This window comes from Chrysochloris asiatica, unplaced genomic scaffold (assembly GCF_000296735.1).
Source record: "Chrysochloris asiatica unplaced genomic scaffold, ChrAsi1.0 scaffold00009, whole genome shotgun sequence".
NCBI classification, from domain to species: Eukaryota; Metazoa; Chordata; class Mammalia; order Afrosoricida; family Chrysochloridae; genus Chrysochloris; species Chrysochloris asiatica.
In genome coordinates, this window is record NW_006408527.1 from 332582 (window position 1) to 353532 (window position 20951).

A 20951-nucleotide genomic window follows, 5' to 3' on the forward strand; every position below is an offset into this window, starting at 1 on the left:
AACAACTATGGACATGTTTTCATGAGGGACCAGTTCCTGGAGAAGGACATCATGTTTATTAACGTGAATGTCAGGGAAAAAAAGGAAGATGCTTAACAAGATGGACTGACACAGTTGCAGCAACAATGGGCTCAGATATAACAATTATTGTGAAGATGGCACAAGACCAGAAAATGTTTGTTCTGTAGTACACAGGGTCACTGAGTGGGAACTGACTCAAGGCAACTAGCAATAACTACTATAGGGTCATATGGACTTGGCTTACAGCACAACATAAAACCTCCATCCATATACACTATGTGCTGAAGGTGACGATGGACACTTGTCCACAGTGAATCGCAATTTCTTTCTCCCTCAGAGATCATTTTTTTCTATTCTCAGAGCCACCATTAGATGATAACTAGCAGTGAGGATTTTAGAAGAGAAAACTTAGATAATAAATCAATTGAGGGCCTGCTGTATGCTAGGGTTTCCTCTAGGCACTGTTGCTGTTATAATAACGTGTATAAAATAATGAAAATTTCTGATGTCAGAAACTTTTGCATTCTAATTTGACATTCTAGTGGATGCTGTTGGAACGTTATTAGCCTTCTCTAATCCTGGTGTAGCTCTGTAGGATAAGAACAAGACTGCTAACCACAAGGTTGGTAGTTCAAGCCCACTAATTGCTCCTTGGAAGCCCTATATAGGGAACTAATGTGAGGACACACAGCAGCAGCAGTCTTTAGGTTACTCATCCACAAAATGAAGGCAATAACAGTGCCTACTTCACAGTTTCAAGATTTAGTCACCTTATACATACTATAAAACACTTAGGCTTGACACCACAAGTATTAGTTTCTTACATTTTACTGTTAGTGTACAAAAGGAAATACTTTCCTGTCTCTTGCTTTTATTTTTTTCTTGCTAGTACCACCATCTAAACAAGAAATTGGGTAAACATAAGTTCTTGTTACATCATTCATTCATTTACTTACTCATATATTCGTTTGTTCACTCATCCCTCATTCAATAAATATTTATTGAGCAATTGCAGTGCTTTATATATTCTGTGCAATGGGATTCATAAGGTCATGGAAATTTGCTTCCTGCATGAAGAATCTCAGACTCTAATAATAGACTTTAATAAAGAAAACAGACAAGTAAATGTTCTATTATAAAATTCTATGACAATTGCAATGATTTCAAAAGTTAGAAAAACGTTGTGTTCTCTATAAACAATAAACCAAGGTAGCAGTCATGACTGTCATTTGTGCCTCTGGAAGTTTGGCACGTATAATGTATGCTAAGGAGAAAATAACTATTTCATTTATTCACTAATATTGTTGAAGACTTCTTACAAAGTTTCCAGGTGTCACATTTAGAAATCGATTCTTTTACAAAGTAAATTAACTCACTTTTTTGAAATCACTCAAAAATAGATGTTTACCTGTTGGGTTTTGTAGCTGTTGGTAACAAGTTATTTTGGGTTTGATTTACTTGTGGTTATTATTATAAGATTAAACTTTCAAGGAGTACTAAGACTGTTGGATACTGAACGGTTTTCAGTGAGTAACGCTTAGGAAGATTCTACTCACACCAAAGAAGCTTACCATGGGCTTCGGTATCTTTAACTAAGAGAACATTTATCTTCTTCCTTTATTCAAAGATGTTGTTGTTAGGTAACATCAAGTTGGTACCAACTCACAACAACCCTATGCACACAGAATGAAACATTGCTTGGTCCTGGGCCAACCTCGTAATTGTTGCCATATTTGAGCCCATTGATGCTGCCACTTTCCCAATCCATCTCACTGGGGTCTTCCTCTTTTTCTCTGACTCTCCACCTTACCAAACTTGTTATCCTTCTCCAACAACTGGTCCCTCCTGACAATATGTCTAAAGTATGAGAGTCGAGGAGCACTCTGGCTGCACTTCCTCCAACACAGATCTGTTTGTTCTTTTAGCAGCCCATAGCACTTTCAATATTCCCCTCCAACACCATGACTCAAAAGCATCAATTCTTCTATAGTCTTCCTTATTCACTGTCCAGCTTTCACATGCATATGAGGTTATTGAAAATTCTATGGCTTGTAAATCTTTACAGGAGCAGAAAGCCACATCTTTCTCTCACCTTTTTCCTCATAGAACAGCTGGTAGTTTTGAACCACTGACCTTGAGGTGAGAAGCCTGACTCATAACCGCAACACTACCAGAGCTCCTAGTTTCTCTATAGAAACTCGCTAATCTGTGTATTAACTTGAACAGGAGCATTTAAGTTTCCTTATGTTTTCTAAGCGAAGTGTTACAACTGATGTATAATTTCCTTGTAACCATCCATGCAATTGCACTGCATTGCCCCTCAAATTTTTACAACCTTAGTAATCAAAATAAATTGTTACAAAAAATAAAAGTACCATGTAATCATACCAATCATAAACTTAGCAAATGCTTTTACTTTATATCCTATCAGACCTTGTATTATTGTTGTTATTAATAAATCTATTGTTGTTGTGTGCCATGGTAATAAATCTATACATACGTCATTTTTCTCTATCTCCTTAAAGTTGTATCACTACAGCCATATTTTTGTTGTTAAGTGCCATTGAGTCAGTTCCAACCCATAGTGACCGTGTTTAGGGTTGTAAGTTGGATTTCTGGTAGTATTGTAGGATAAACACTGGACTGCTAATTGCAAGATCAGTAGTTCAAACTCATCGCCTGCTCCACAGAAGAAAGATGAGGCTTTCTGCTCCAGTAAAAGTTTACAGCCTCAGAAACCCTAGATAGGGTTGCTATGAGTCAAAATCAACTCAATGGTAATGGGTTTGGTTTTGATTTTTTTTAAATATTTTAAAACTTTTCTATATTTATATTTACAATATCTGCTTTATATTCCATTCAAGATACATTACATTAAATTAACCATTTCTTTACTTTTGAGTATTTAATGTCACTGTTGCAAATATCTTATTATAAGTGATCCTTCTCAAATAACTTTAAAATTGTACTTGTTAAGTTCTGTTGAGTCAGTTCCAACTCATAGCGAGTCTGTCTAGGGTTTCTGTGAAGTGACTGGTGGATTTGAACCACCAACCTTGTGGTTAGGAGTCCAGAGCTTATCTTACAGTACCACACCAGGGCTCCAAACTTGTACTTACCTGAATTTCTGGTGGGATTTCTAGATTCAATGGAATGCATACATATGAGGCTCCTGATTATTGTTTTGAGTTGAAGATCACAAGGCATGAATTCCAAGTTGCCTTTGGGTCGATTTGACCAGTCAACTTTTTGGCTAGTAGTTGAACACTAACCATTTAAGTCATCCAGGGACTCCCTAGATAAACTGACTTAGTAGTAGTGACTGCACTGGACTTTTCTCTAATACTTACTAGGCTGGCGTTACACTTTTTGTATAGAAAAGTTCTAATTTGAGAGTTAAAAAAATTTTTTTTTCTGGAAAGGATAAAATGCCATTAGTATTTCTATAAAGTCAGCCATTTTTAGAAACAATTAGTTGATGGACTCAAAACCACACCAGTTATGCCAGTGACATCTTCCTCTTTGATATTAAAATTTATAGAAGCCAGGATAGTGATTTTGGAGCATGCCTACCATGCAAAGTCCTGTCTGTTTACAATGAGGCTTTTTGGTAATGATTTTTAGACTGAGATATGGCTAAAATGATGATTTCAAGTAGGTCTGTTGATACTTCTCAGATGCGTTTTTTGTTTTGTTTTATGATTATAAAAAGCAACAAAGTTGTTTTCATAAAAGCAAAGGGAATGCTTTTGTTTGATTTGTTCCTCTAATTCATGTAGGCAAGATCCAAAACAAAAACAGCCAGCAGTTGTTTCATAGAAGACATAAAACAAATGTAATCAGTGTGACAGGGTCACAGATTTTACATCAGCAGATTCACCAACTTTTATTCAAGAAGGCACAACCAGAACAATTGAGCACCACCATCAGCGAGCAAAGCCTTCAATAAGAATACTTTGAAATAAAAAGAAAAATAGCCTTAGGGTATTTGTCTTCTAGCAAAATTTTCTATCTGGTTAAGTTTTTAGTAGAATCCTAACCAGACTGCCATCAAGTCAATTCTGATTCACAGATACCCGATACGACAGAGTAGAACTACTCCTTAGAGATTCTGAGAATCAATCTTCATAGGACCAAAGAACCTCATCTTTCTCCCATAGAGCATCTGGTGGGTTTGAACCACCAACCTTATAATTAGCAGCCCAAAGCTTAATATTTTAAAATTTGGGATGGAGGTGCTACTAATTGACCTGGCAAAAAGAACTAAAGAATTCATGTCTCTCCTTCAAATCCAGAGAGACAGAAAGTTTTTTTTTTTTGGCCTTCATTTATCCAATTAGGCTATGTTGTTGTTGTTAAGTGCCGTTGAGTTGGTTCTGACCCATAGTGACCCATAGTATAGGGTTTCTGAGGAGCCGCTGATGAGCTTGAACCACCGACCTTGTGATTCAAACCAACTTTGAAGTCCAGCACATTGATCCACAGGGCCAAACCTATATCTCTCCTATATTTGTTGTGGTGATGATAGTTAAGTGTTGTCCATTCAGTTCCAACTCGTAGCTACAATGTAGATTGTTTCTGATGAATGTCTGGTGAGTTTGAACTGCTGACCTTGTGGTTCAAACTGACCTTGTGGTCCAGTGCTTATCCTACAGTGCCATATTTAGGGTTACTAAAAGATGTAGTGGTTTTAGCCTAATGATGCTGAATGGCATCTAAAAAGGGCCCCCAAAACCAGAATAAGTGTAGATTAGACCTCTTATGTAGCAATAACTGTTGTTAGGTGCTGTTAGTTTGACTCTGACTAATGTGCAACAGAATGAAACACTGTTCAGTCCTGTGTCAAACTCAAAATTTTTGCTATGTTTGAATTAATTGTCACTGTCAATGTTATCACTCCATCTCTCTGAGGGTCTTCCTCTTTTGCACTGTTACTCTACTTTACCAAGCTTGATGTCATTCTCCAAGGACTGGTCCCTCCCGATATAGAAGGTTCAAACAAATTATATGAGATCAAGTTTCATCAGTCTTACTTCCATAGAGCATTCTATATGGCATATTCTAAGACAGATTTGCCTGTTCTCCTGTCATTTCATGGCATATTCAGTATGCCTTGCCAACACCATAATTCAAATGCATCATTTCTTCTTCAGTCTTTCTTATAACTGTCCAACTGTCTCATGCACATGAGGAGATTGAAAATAACATGATTGGCGTCAAGAGCACCTTATTCCATAAGGTGACATTGTTGCTTTTTAACACTTTAAATATATCTTTTTTGGTTGATTTCCCCAATGCAATATGCCTTTTGATTTCTGGACTACTTCATCTACATTGATTGGAGATCCAAGTAAAATGAAATCGCCATCCCCTTCTGTATTTTTTCCACTTATCACGATGTTGCTAATTGGCTCAGTTGTGAGTATTTTGATTTCCTTATGGTAAGGTATAGTCCATACTGAAGGCTGTAGTTTTTGACCTTCATCAGTGAGCATTTCAAGTCCTCTTCACTTTTAACAAGCAAAATTGTTTCATCTGCATCTGACAGGTAACTAATGATTTGCTGATATTGCCTGACTCAAAATGAAAAGAAACATCTGCAAACATCTGTTAGTAATTGGGATGAGGACAGCACAAAGTATGAATTATAGATAACTGGAAGTTATCAAAAATAAAATGGAGTGCTTGCTTTAAGATTGATATCCTAGGCATGCGTGATCTGCAATGAGTGGTATTGCCCATTTTGAACCAGGCAATAATTTTTCTACAATGGCAAGAAGAACAAATTGAAGAGCAATGCCATCCTATTCAGGTGTCTATCCTGAAGTACAGTGCTCTGGGTGACAGGTTAATACCCACAGCATACAAGAAAGACTAATTTTTAAGACTGTTATTCAAATTGACTCAACAACCACTGGGGCAAAAGATGTAGAAATTGCTAAATTTTACCAATTTCTGCCATCTGAAATTGATCCAGCGTGTTATCAAGATGCACTGATAATTACTGACCATTGTAATGTAAAAATTAGAAACAAGGAAGAAAGATTAGTATTTGGAAAATATGACTTGGATAATAGAAATGATGCCAGGTATCACATGATAGAATTCTACATGACCAATGACATTTTTTCAGAAACATAATCGGTGACTATATATGTGGATTTCTCCAGATGAAATTACAGAAGAATCAAATCAGCTACAACTGTGGAAAGCAACAATGGAGAAGCTCAATATCATCAGTCAGAACAAGGCCATGGGTCAGCTCTGTAGCAGATCATCATTTGCTCATATGCAAATTGAAGTTGAAGCTGAACAATTTTTTTTAAAAGACTGTGAGAGACAGAGTATGACCTTGAGAATATCTCACTTGCCTTTAGAGACCATCTCAAAATACATTTCAGGCATTGATCACTACTGGCCGAAAACCAGACAACTTTTGGGATGACATCAAGGACATCATACATGAAGAAAGCAAAAGAGCATTAAAAAGACGGGAAAGAAAAGACCAAAATGGATGTCAGAAGAGACCCTGAAACTTCTCTTGAACATTGATTACATAAAACAGAAGGAAGTGATAAAGTAAAAGAGCTTAACAGAAAAGACTTCAAAGGATGGCTCATGAAGACAATTATAGCTACAAATGAAAAAAAAAAAAAAAACTAACAAGAAATTAATTTAACTATAAATCTTGGTCAAAAGTTGCCCCTTGTTCTATAGAACACTTCCCCTTAAGTATAACATGGACCAATATATGTATGATCACAGAATCTTCTATTAAGGGTTATTGGCAATATTTTTGTATGGTGTCAGTCTTATGTATTGCTGGTGCCATTAAAACTTGAGATCACTATTTGTATTGTATTATTATGCCATGTTGCAGATAAGAAAAATAATGTTTAAAGAGGTAAAATGTACGAAACACAGGGCTAGCAAATCAAGGAACAGAGGTAAGATGTAGAACACTCTATGACTCTGTGGTCGAGAGAATCCAGTGTAACAATCTATGTTAAGTGCCTTATACACAGTACCAAGTATATAGAAGTATGTAAACTTTCTGTAAATTTCCAAAGCTGTATTGACAGTAACCAGTAATACCAGATGTTGAACTAAGAAGTGACTTCAAACCTCTGCCTTGTTTCTAACTTTTGACTGTATTAAATTTGAATTACAAATGCTTATTGCTGGTGATAAAAAAAACATAGCAAGGTCTATTCTCCCAATTTTAAAATGTTTTGACCAAAGACTCATATTGTTGTTATGTTCTCTCGAGTCAATTCTATCTTATAATGACCTTGGGTTGGGTTTCCAAGGCTTTTAAATCTTTGAGGGAATAGAAAGCTTCATCTTTTTTCTGAGAAGTGGCTGGTAGGATCTAATTGAGGACCTCGTAGTTTGAAGTCCAGTGCTTATTTTATGGAACCACCTTGCTCCTCAAAGAGCCATAATTGAGAATATAATTGCTAAGTCTATCTGTTTTAATAAAATGGGTTAATTTTGTATTTGTCAGCAGTTTATTGTAATTCATTTCATAATAGTCAAGTCTGAGAACTTTACCTATTTACAAGTTTTCTCCATCTGTCCTCTCTCGAAATTCTTTCAAGAATGACTTATAAAAGACATTATCATTACTTTTATATGTGAATTTTCAGTGAAGAATTTAGCAATTGCTTGTAAATTTCCTGCTATGAGAATGACTTGCATTTACAAGAAGATACAAATAAATGAACCAATCATTTCCCTTCAAAGTATAGGAGCAAGGTCAAGCACCGCAGGGTGCTTTTTTTTTTCACTTCTTTGTGACAGCTCTTAAAAACAACAATGCTTTCAATTACAATTTACTAACTAGATGTTAAGGAGCTCTGGTATTGTAGTGGTTACGAATTGGGCTGCTAACTCAGGGACTGACAGCAGTTTGAAACTAGCAGCTGTTCTGCAGGAGAAAGATGAGGCTTTCTGTACCAGTATAGGTATCTGAAACCCTGTACAGGGTCATTATGAGTCGCGACTGACTCCACAACACATAATCACCACCACCAAATAGATGTTGGACTCCTGATGTGGCACCTTAAGGTAAGCACTGGACTGCTAACTACAAAGTTAGAAGATCAAACTCTCCATCTGCTCATTGGAAACCCTATGCAGGGTTGCTATTAGTCTGAACTGACTCCAATGAACTTAACAACAGCAAATAATCTTAGTTTCGGTATTTTCAATTTCTCTTTACATTTATAACCAACAGTTTTTGTTAATAGACTCACGGGATTTCCGAGCAGTAGCTGGTGGGCCAAGGTCTTGTGCGGATCCTACAGCACCACACCAGGAGTCCTAATCAACAGTTAGGTGGTTTTTATTTTTTGATAGAGTTTTGAAAGACCATGGAGCAATTACGACTTTCCCAACTGATCATAAAGATCACTTTGTAAAATTTCAGTTTCAGGGTCCCCTTTATGATTTCACGCTTCCAAAATGAGGACTGCCTGTAATATGAATTACAAAACAAAACCAAAAAAATGTTGGCTTTTTGCTCTTTGATGTTAGTTCTGTTTGAATGAAAAATATAAATTTATAGCTTCATAGTAATTTTTGTTGTAGTTATTCTAGTGTGATCACTGTTTGCCTCTTTATAATGACAAGCCTTTCTGTCAAGCTGAGGAAGATCATGCTTACAACTGTAAACACTGTGAATGCCACCGTCATTCCAGAAGCTGCCACTACACCAGTTCTGTGGACCCTTTCCCTTCTGACCACTATAGAGGGGATGGAGGAGTTTGTGATTATTGTGAACATAACACTACATGTAAATAACAGATAACATACATTTCTGACTTGACTTTGAGGTTGCATTCTTCCATACATACAGTACGTTCTAGTTTATACTATTTTACTAAGTGTGAAAACCAGAGATTATTCATCCAGTCTTTATAATTTCAAAACATTAGGCTGTTTCAGAGAGAGTAGTCTAGTATGTAATTGTATGAAGATGTTTTTTATTTTGTTTGATTTTTAAGGATTCAGATAATTTTACTAACTTCCTTAGAATAAGACTCCTTGTATGTTACCATTACATTCTTATTCTCATATGGAGATGTTTGCATTCATTCAAATTTTGCATACACACCAGGAATTTGGGATTATTCTTATTTTAAAAAGCTAATTAAATGCAGAATACTCTAATCAATTATAGTTTTTTTTTTCTAAAACAATAAAACATTTTGCCTAGTCATTGAAAATTGCTGCTTTAGGAAAGGCCAGCTTTTAAAAAACAGAAATAGGTAACATCTGCGTTTGAAAAGTATAAGGGCACTAATGGGTTTGAAAATGTGCTACTGTGTTTCATGAATGAATGAATTTATTAGGTAATTATCAATAGCCTGAAATGTCACAAGAACTTGACTAAGTGCTGGGGACAAAAAGATGAGCAAGGTAATAAATTTCCCTGTGTTTGTATCAATTATTGTATAGAGGAAAAGGTGTAGGATTAAAGAAGCAATAAAGGAAATTGCACAATTCATGCCAAGGCATGGCAAGTATAGTAGAAGTTAAATAGGTGATGGAGTGAGAGAGGGAAGAGTATGGAGGCCATGAATAAAAGTTTCCAGGTTGTGCAATGATCTGAAGGGGCGAGAAACATATATGTGGTACATTTGGATAACTGATAGAAGAGTAAATGGCTGGTGGTAGGAAAAGGTACAGGGAAGGAAAGAAGGCAGGGGCCAGATCACACAGAACTTTAGAAACCATGAGAACCCTGGGGAAGGTTTCCATCCCTCGTTTCTACAGGAAATGTTGTTGTTGTTAAGTGCCATTGAATCAGTTCTGACTCATGCTGACCCTGTATAGGGTTTCTGAGGAGTGGCTGGTGAGTTTGAACGGCTAACCTGGAGGTTCAAACTGACCTTATGATCCAGTGCTTATCCTACAGCATCTCACCAGGACTCATGCAATTTTGCTATTTTAAAAGATCATTGTGAATTATTGTTGTTAAGTGCCATAGAGTTGATTCTGACCCATAGTGACCCTGTATAGGGTTTCCAAGGAGCAGCTGGTGAGCCTGAACCACCGACTTTGCAGTTCAAATGGCTTTGCAGTGTGAATGTAGAGTGAAAAATGGATTGGAGAATGCCAAAAATAGTTTGGGAAGACAAGATAGTAGTCAAGTTAGAAATGATGCTCAACTACATTTAAGACTGTGTGGATAGAGGGATGGGGATTCAAGAGATATTAAATATAGAAAAACAGTCACATATTGTGAGCAACTGGTTGTAGGATGTAAGGAAGGAAGGTAGAGCAATCAAGGCTGATGCCAAACATTCAGCTTGAATAAGAGGCTTGAGTTACAAAGATAGGAAACACAGAAGGAGGATCAGACATAGGGGAGATGATAGGCTCTGGTTTGAGTGTGTTCTTTGTGTTTCCATGACACACAGGAGATCTGTTTGGTTACACAGGTCTGAAGCTGCCTTTTTCAAGGAAAGCTTTCAGTGATGTTTCAGAAAAGATCAGGACAATGGGCACACTCTCTCAGCACCTTTTTCATCATAGTTTGTAAATGTGTATTTATTCCTGTTATTTAATGAAGATTCTTTTTCCCAACTAGACAGTGAATAAAACTCTATGAGAAAGGTGTAGTGTCTGTTTTGCTCACTACTGTATTCCTCAGCATTTAACATAGTGTCTGGAACATGGTAATCACTTAATAAATATTCATTAAATAATAAATAAAGGAGATAAATCTAGACTAGAGATATAGATTTGGGAGTCATCAGCATATGTAAATAGGAAATGTTCTAGAAGTATTATAAATCCATTTAATTTTTAATTAGGCCATAACCAATATTCATCAGAATGTGATTTTTCACTTAATTAAGTTATTTCAGTGGTCTTCCAATATTGGGTCAATTTCAGCAATATTTGAGTAGAGTGCATGATGTTTACAGGGTAATTGAGAACCTTGAGTTTTATTTCAGCTTATTTCAGTGGCTTTATATGCTGTTCACTTTCACTTTTAAAACTTGCTATAGTTTAGTTTTTCTATTATATAAAACAGCATGGGATAATTTCTAGTTTATAAATTGTGGACTATAGGAATTACTCAACATACTAAATATGCCAGGCTATTCTAATAGTCAATAAGATGTTTATTTGATATATTTAAGTAATAAAAAAACATTTCTTTTTTATATTTGAAATGAAAAATAATGGTCATAAGCATTAACACAAGTATTTGTTTTAATCAGGTTGACTATAAAATAATACATTTCATTAAGGGCAGTCTCATTTCTGGGAGAAAAAAATTACTTGGGCTGCATACCTACTTGCTTCTAACTGTATAACTATTATCTTCTGTACATATAGCAATTTCTTGTGTTTGATTTAATTTAAGTGTCTGGTCCTAGAAATAAAGAAAACTTTTAATTTTAGAAACAAACTCTTTCAAAATGTATGGATCCTTACAAAGCACAGCTTTTTAGAAGTGTGGCATTTTATAACAGATGGGAGTTTAATGAAGTAAAGCACAGTTTGTAACAGGTTCATTGTTTCATATGCTCTGGATCACTAAATTGGCAGGTAGAGATGAAAGGTGCATTAAAATGGACGTCCCGAAAATTATAGAATTCTCTCAAAGGAATACAGTCTTTAATTTTGAATTATGCAGCTGATTTTAATGAATTGGAAGTCATAATGCATAACCTTTCCCTGATGCAGGAAGGAACTGTGAGCTGTGTAAGGATTACTTTTTCCAACAATTGGTGCAGATCCTTCAGCCAGAGATGTTTGTGCACCCTGTGATTGTTATAAAGTTGGCACTAGAAACAACAGCCTTCTTTGTGATAAGGTGAGTTCTTTGCTGTATTTATTGAATGGGAAAGTTATTCTCTCTGTCTGAGACTAATTTGGGAGATGTTCTACCAGTGGAATCGAGGACTATATTTGCAGGAGGTACTCTCTGTGTGGAATTCCTGGGTGATGTACATGATTAACAGTCTCACTACTACCTGAAGGTTAGAAGTTCGAGTCTACCCAGAAGCACCATGGACGAAAAGTTTAGTGCTCTACTTTGGAAAAGTCAGCTTTGAAATCTCTGTGGAGCACAATTCTGTTCTCTCCCACATGGATAAACAGGAGTGAGGGTCACCTAGGTGGCAGTTGTTGCTTTGGGAGGAGGGTTTATTCTGTGAGTGTTTCCAAAAGATGACTGCTGTAGACTGTGCAGGTGGCTCATTGAGTATAATAAAGGCTCTTATGTTTGTTTGATTTTTTTTTTTTTTTTTGGATAGCCCATGGTACTTTCATCTTTTATTCATTTATTTTTTCAACTTTTTATTGTGAATTGAGTGAAAGTTTACAGAGCAGTTTTACGTTCAACAAATCATATGCTTTGCTTCATTACATAATTGCAATCCCCTCCATGTAACACAGTTAATAGTATTTATCTCTATTCACTTTGTCTATTATAGTCACTCCCAGTTTCTCCTGCTCCCTTCATTTTTCCTCTGCCAGTTTCTCTCTTGATATATATTGCCTGCCCTGTGTTAACAGGTGTCTACTCTCTAAACAGTGACTAAATTTCTCATCCCCCACCCTGTAACCATCATAGATTGTTTCTTCTTTCAAGAAAAATTTTCTTAAACTTTTTACAACATTGGCATCATATAATATTTGTCCTTTTGTGATTGACTAATGTACTTCAGCATAGTGTCTTCCAGGTTCATCCATTCTGTGAGGTGTTTCACAGATTCACCATTATTCTTCAATGTTTTGTACTATTCCATTTTGTGTATGTACCAAAGTTTAACTATTTTTCTGTTAATGGGCATTTAGGCTGTCTCCATCTTTTTGATATGTCTCTTGTAGACAGCGTATTGAAAGATTTTTTTTCTTATCCATTCTGTTCTCTCTCTTTCTCTCTTTCTGTCTCATATTTTCCCCCTGCTCCTTATGGTTTTAATTTCATAAATGTCAAAAATATTGAGTGGCAAAGGACTCCAAACAAACTGACAATTAAGTATATTTTGAAATTATTGATGAATTGATGTTAACAGATATTGTTAATTGAACAAGATTTCAGATAATATAACAAAGATTTCTTATAAATAGATTCAAATGGAAATTAGGATAGCTCTACTTTTAAATTTCTTATTCTGGCATTTTCTGTAGCTCATAAGTACAATGGATTTTTATTATTTTAATATGCATTTTATTGACAACATTTCAAATGTAGTTGCCTGGGTTACATGCGTACAAATTCTAACTAACATGGGACCATTTATCCTACCTCAAGTCAGAAAGAGCAGCTTTGTTTTTAAATGTGTCTTCAACTTAAACCTTTAACCTGGTCTGGTAATACTATTGTTAAATGAGGTGGAGTGAGTTCTGACACATGGCAACTGAGTGGCTGGAGGGTTTGAACCACCAACCTTGTGGTTAGGAGTGCAGTGCTGATCTATTGCACCAAAGCAGGACTCTAACTGAAATCTGTGAAAATGGATGATTAATTTTACTGGGAGGAATGGATCCAATTATAGTAGCAATCTATATTCATTATAGAGTCTTGTTAAGGTACTGCAGGTTATTGTGCTGAACTGAAAGGTCGGTTTGAACTGGGAAGTCAGTGGTTCAAGCTCACCAGCTGCTCCTCAAAAATCCTATACTGGGTAGCTATGGGTCAGAACTGACTTGATGGCACTTAACAATGACAATAATATTCAATATATAATTTTTTGTACATCATTGAGAAAACAATGGCTAAAACAACAATTATGTTAAAGAATTTTTTTTTTAATTACAAGTTATAGTTTGAAGATAATCCATTCAAGGCAAATAGTATTTGTCATATAACTTCCACCTTACATTAAAAACTGCTTTAACAAATAAAATCCAAACAATAACTAGGCCAAAATACACATTGAAAAACTTCTGTAATTGTAGTATGTTAATAGGAGAATATTATATGCTTCATTGAGAAGCTGAAAAGTAGAATAATATTTAACAAATATAGTTTTAACTCTTGTTAATTTATGACATCAAGGATTATTTTCCAGAAATTCATATTACAGTTTCACATATAATTATTAGTCAAATATGACTCTGTCTTTGCATGGCTCCTCTTTGCACATGTGCCCTGAATTTTCAGCATGGCTGTCTTCTGCTTATCATTCAGGTCTCAACTGAAACATATCTTCACTACCCACTCAATTACAAAAATACCACAGCCACAGTCTTTCACATCACCCTATGTTATTTTTATTACAGTATTTATCATGATCTGACATTACTTTTATATGTTTACTTGTCTTCTAATTCTTTGTCCACCATCATGTAAGCACCCAATAAATATTTATTGAATGAATGTTGAATGCAAGAAGAGAGATTCTGTCTGAGCACTGTTTTTATAGCCTGATGGTCATGTAAAATGGTGATCATAATAACCTAAACAGTATGTAAAATTTTCACTTAAAGAACAGTTCTCTCACTCTGATGGCCTAAGGTCAAATAAATTTGGTATGTTGAGAGAAACTGTGAACTAAAGCTGTATCTCCCCAATTCTCACTTGCAAATCATAACCCATATGAATTTATGTATAATAGATAGGACTCCTAGTGTGGTGCTGTAGGATCAGTACTGGACTGTGAACCACAATGTCAGTAGTTCATACTCAACATCTGCTCCTCGGACACCCCTATCAGGGTCACTGTGAGTTGGAACCAACTAGATTGTACTTAACAACAACAAGAACAAGATCTGTCTCTCAAACTCAAAGCTCAGGTGTGCAGGAAATGAAATATTATTTTCTGAAGTGAGATTTTCTTTTAAGTGCATTTCACTGGGGACTGGAAGACCATTTTGGATAGTGTTGAATATTATAATGCTGTAAAGATTTAATCGCTATATATCTGAGGAGGAAAAAAACGCTTCACCCTGACCAGTTCCCATTTACCTATAAAATGTCACAGATCATGGAGTTGGGAACAAATGTGCATAATTTACTCTCATCAGCCAACAAGAGCTACCCCAGCACCTTGCTGACTCAGGATATCTTTCCTTATCTCCCATAGGGTGGACCTAATTCTTGGGTGAGTTCTGGATAATTATACCTAGGAAAAAGGTTTCTAAGAAGCCTCTTTTGCCCTTGATGTCATGGTAGACAAAGAGACAGAAGACAAATAAATGAATAAAAGTAATATTAGATAATGATAAATACTGTAAATTCACAAAGATATCCTTTGAAATCTAGTAGCTCTGGTCAGGAGGGACCTACACAAAAATCCTCTACTGCCAGAGAATAATCCCTTTTCTGTTTGGCAGTTCAAGGTATCTGCAGTCTTCTGTTGCTGTTGTGTGGTGCTGAATCATTTCCAAATCCTAATGTGCCAATATGAAAATAGGACTGCCCCCATAGTGTTTACTAGGCTGTAATCTTTATGGAAGCAGATTCCCAGGTCTTCTCTCCTGTGGAGCCACAAATAGGTTCAAACCACTGACTTTTCAGTTAGCAGCTGAGCACTTAACATTTGCACCACAGGGCTTCTTACATGTTTTACGAATTGTCGAGTCTGATCTGACTCCTAGGTACCCTGTATAGGGTTTCTGAGGATCAAGGATAACTCCTAAAATGAAACCTACCAATTGACATTGTCAAGTCACTTTTAACCTTGTGACATGCTAACTTCTTGACTGTTAACCAAAAGCTTGAGTCTATAAGTCAGTGGACTGGAGAAAGATTAGGCAGTCAGTGTCCATAAAGCACTGGAGACTCTAAAGGGAAGTCCTACTCTATCCTATAGCATCTCTATGGGTTGGAATAAACTTGACGACTGGCATGGTTTTGTGTGGATTCCCACTTACAGCCCTTGGGGTCATCCCACCCAATAGATCTATAACTTGTCAGAGAAATAAAACTACAGAATAGTAAGAAAACTACTTATATAAATGAATTGAGTTATTAATCCAAAAGAACAACTTAGATCTTATTTCTTAAATTTGAATATAACCATCAATTATCTGATATTTACAAAGTCAACAAACAAAAAATGGAAGGAATAAGATGAAAGACCACCACTCATCTGTCAGTTTGTGATACTGTGGTGGCTGGTTTGTTGCTGTGATTCTGGAAGCTATTTTAAATATAAGCAGGATCACCCATGGTGAACAGGTTTCAGAAGAGCTTCTAGATAAAAACAGAATAGGAAAAAGGAAAGAAGAACTCCTGCTGAATGATTAGTCACTGAAAACCGTATGAATAGCAGTGAAACACTGTCAGATGTAGTGCCAGAAGTAGAGCCCCTCAGGTTGGAAGGCACTCAAAATGCGACTAGGGAAGAGCTGCCTCCTCAAAGCCCAGTTGACCGTGATGACATGAATGAATTAAAGCCTGTGGGACCTTCATTTGCTGATGGGATACAATTCAAAATGAAGAGAAGCACCTGTAAACGTTAATTAATAATCAGAACATGGAATGTATGAAGTATGACTCTAGGAATATTGGCAATTGTCAAAAATGTTGAGCAAATAATCCAAGAAGCTAGATTACATGAGAAAAAACGTTGCATCAGGATTGGAAAAAGACTCAGTAGCAACCTGTGATATGCAGATGATACAATCTTGCTTGCTGAAAGTGAAGAGAACTTAAAATACTTACTGATGAAGATAAAAGACTACAGCCTTCCGTATGGGTTGCATCTCAAGGTAAAGAAAACAAAAATTCTCACCACTGGACCAATAAACAACATTCATATAAATGGAGAAAAGATTGAAGTTGCCAAAGACTTCATTTTATTTGAATCAACTATCAACACTCATGGAAGCAGCATTCAAGAAATCAAATGACGTATTGCATTAGGCAAATCTGCTGCACAAGACCTTTTTAAAGTGTTGAAGAGCAAAGATGTCGATTTGAGGATTAAGGTGCTTCTGACCCAAGCCATGGTATTTTCAGTAACCTCATATGCATGTGAAAGCTGGACAGTGAATAAGGAAGACCTTAGAAGAACTGATGCATTTAAGTTATGGTGTTGAAGGAGAGTATTAAAAGTATCATGGACTGCTCAAAGAACTAATCAATCTGTTTTGGAAGAAGTACAGCCAGAGTGTTCCTTGGAAGTCAGGATGGCCAGACTTCGTCTCTAGTACTTTGGACATATTATCAGGAGGGAGCAGCTGCTGAAGAGGGATATCACATTTGGTAAAGTGGAGCGTCAGAGAAAAAGAGGAAGACCCCCAACGAAATGGATTGGCCAAATGGCAGCATCGATGGACTCAAGCATGGCAACAGTAGTGAGGTTGGCCCAGGATCAGACACTGTTTTGTTCTGCTGTGCATAAGGTTGCTATGAGTTGGTACCGACTCGATGGCACCTAACAACAACAACAACATAAGACAAAAAAACAAAGACATAGGACATTGTAAAACATGCTACCAGATACTACTATAGATCTGGAAGGTAAAAATGTCAGCAGTGAAAGGGAGGATAAGATGAAAAATCATAGAAAGCATTAATTAGCTATAGAGATATAAGCTAATATGTAATACGTCAACTATATGTTTATCAGCTAGTAAAAATACACATTGTAGTAAACTTTAATGAGTATACATATTTAGAGGAACTTTTGAAATTGTAGAGTAAAATTTCTTCTTTTTGGGAAATTAGAGTAGACATAGTTGGCTGTGTTCTTCTCACTAAGAAGAACGGGTGCAAGATAATGCTCCGGACTGCAAGATCAGTTTGAACTGCAGGTCAGAGACTCAAGCTCACCAGTTACTCCTTGGAAACCCTACACAGGGTTGCTATCAATCAGAACTGATTCAATGGCCCTTAACAACAACAACAACAATAGTGATAGCAAATGAAAACAGTTTAAACTTGTTAAAAGAGATTAGCAGATTGGTAGAAAAAATAAAAGAAACCTCTATGTGCTATATTCTGTCCCCACAACATTTCAGATGCAATGATATATGTTGATTGAAAATAAATTACTGGAAAAAAGTTTTACTGTGCAAAAAATAATCAGAAGAGAACAAGCTTGGCTATAATGATACAGATAATGTAGACTACAGAGCAATAACATTTCCTGGCACAGAGAAAGGCATTATATAATGATAAAAGCACCAATCAATCAATCAAGATGACATAGAAACATGTGTTCACCAAAAGCAAAGCTTAAAAACAAATTGTGAAAGAAAACTGATGACACTAAAGGAATGCATATAAAAATTCACGTGCAAAATTTTAGTAACCATTTCTAAACAAATGATATAACAACTAAACAACACATCAGTAATAAAAGTAAATAAATAAATGAATAAACAAAATAAAAGAACTCAACAACTTTAGTCAACAAGTTTTAATTGGCATTTATTTATAGACCATTCCATCTAAAAGCTGCAGAATTGACATCCTTCAAGGGCCATGGAACGTATACCAAGGTGTACAATATCTTGGGCATAAATCAACCACAAACAAATATAGAAAAATTAAAATCATATAGAGTATTTTCTTTGACCATAATGGTATCAGAAGAAATCAATAACAGGTAAAATAACAAACAAAAGCTTAGATTACTTGCAAATCAAGAACACGTTTTCTAATAATACATGGGTCAATGGGGAGTTTCTAGTAAATTTTTAAAAATAGAGAAGTAAACTAAATGAAAACAAAATACAGTATATGAAAACTTTCAGATTAAGGTTATGCAGTGATCAGAGGGTAGTTTATAGCACAACACACTTTTAAAATGTCTCAAATCAGTACTCTAACTCCCATTTCAAAAGCGAGGAAAAAGAAGAGAAAAACAAACTTAAAGTTAGCCTACTGAAGGGAAAAAATAAATATAGAGCAAAAATCAATTAAATTTTACTTAGAAAAACAGTAAAAAGTGTCAGTAATATAATTAATAGATGGATTATTGGAAAGAACAATAAAATTCACAAGCCTCTAGTAAGACTGATAAAGGAAAAACAATAGGAAATAAGGAATGAAGTATCCCAAAGATCTTACAAATATCAAAATGGTAAAGGGAAACATCCAATAACTCATCCAATAACATCCAATGCATATATATTTAATGCTTGCATATACTTAATATCTTCCACAAACAATATTAAAAAAAATCAATTGGATAAATAATGTTGTTTGAAGTGCTAGTCAGTTCTGACACATAGTGATCCTGTGTAGAGTTTCCAAGGATTGGTTGGTAGGCTTGAACTGCCAGACTTGTGGCTGGCAGTCCAGTGCTTATCCTACAACACCATATATTGTTTGTTGCTACGTAGCACCGAGTCTGTCCTAACTCATAGCCACCCTGTATAAGATTTCTGAGGAGCAGCTGGTGAGTTTGAACAGCCAACCTTGTGGTTCAAACCAAACTTTGATCCAGTGCTTATCCTCAAGTACCGCCAGAACCACCTATGTTTTCCTCTAAGAGTCTTAGCCCTTACATTTATATCTTAGAGTCATGGTATGGCCCTTTTGGATAAGCACTGGACTGCTAACTGCCGTCGGCGGTTCGTACCCACCAGTTGCTCCTCGGAAACCGTTTACAGTGTGGCTGTGATGGCATTTTAACAACAACAACAGGGCTGTCCCTGGGGGCTCATTTGGTTCTGTGCTTAATGATGAGCTGAATGGTTGATGCTTTGAACCAAACCAGAGACAGACCATTTGCAGACCTGAAATTCATAAGAGTATGTCTATCATTTTTTGCATTCATATTTCTATTTAAGTTTTCTCTGGTTATATATCAGAATTAATTTAAATTATCTTTTTTGGGGGGTAAGAAACATAATCAACAAAGCAACTTAATAAATACAGAAAAGTATTAAAATAGAAAATGTAATTGAAACAAGAAAAAATACTGCCTAACATTTTAAAGCATGGTCTATCTCAAAATCACATCTAAACTTTGTCTTAATTCCTATTTTCTCAGGCTTCAAGCACAGAGGCAAACTTTATGTTTATTGTTACATGCTGAGATATTATCGCAAGTATACCTTGCTTGCATAATGTAATAAGTAAGATATTTCTAAAACTGTTTACTGTCATTTTCAGTGGAATAACAGAATACATAAAAAGTTGTTGATCATGTCCAGATTATAAACTGTAGAATGAAATTCAAGGACATTGTATAAATGCATGCAGTTGTAATGTTTAATAATATTAGGGAGCACAAAAGGAAATTAGGCAGTAGTTCAAGTTTCATCTTGTTATAATAACTCAGAAATGAAGCAAGCCAACCCCAAATGGCCTGCCTGTGTCATGTACCCTATATTCTCAAAGGGAACTTTCCTTTTGGCAGTTGCCGTGTAAAGCCCAATCCAATCTCATAAGATATACCATGTTTGCCTTATTTTTCTTGAAAAATACTATAAGTCTTTATCATGTGTATGCTAAGATCTTGAGACTGGCATGAAGTAATGCTCTGAGTCACTGAATTCTAAAAATACTAATGCCAAAGTCAATGCAACAAGAACATCTAAGTACATCAATAACATTAATACAAAACAGGAAAATGAAGACAAGGTAATATTGTTATTGAGGAGTTCTTAATGTAGAGGCCCAGGACCCCTAGTACTTCCATGGATGAGTTTTGGAGCATTAATGTACATCATTATATTTTATTTAAGAGCGTATCTATATCTTTTTGAGAGTGCTATCAGTATACTCTTCAAATCCATAAGGTGTCTAGGAAGCAAACAAGATGATATCCACTGCACTATGGAGAAGAAATCCACTTATCTCATGAATAGAATAATAATATCCTATGATAAGATGCTCTATTCATTAGATAAATGGACTTCTTACATTACTCCGGAGTCCTGGCGTGACACTGTGGGCTAATGCGTCAGACTGAAAAGTCATTTGAACTGCAAAGTCAGTGGTTCAAGCTCACCAGCTGCTCCTTGGAAACCCTATACAGGGTCAATATGGGTCAGTA

General features: G+C 35.8%; 1 protein-coding gene across 1 annotated transcript in view; it reads left to right on the top strand.

The window, feature by feature from the left end:
• The window catches only part of USH2A (Usher syndrome 2A (autosomal recessive, mild)), a 1370557-nt gene that overhangs the window by 239054 nt on the left and 1110552 nt on the right, over window positions 1-20951 (top strand). The window contains 3 exon segments of the mRNA XM_006834191.1: window positions 8623-8818; window positions 11728-11766; window positions 11769-11857. Of these exon segments, the coding sequence (XP_006834254.1) occupies window positions 8623-8818; window positions 11728-11766; window positions 11769-11857 (324 nt within the window).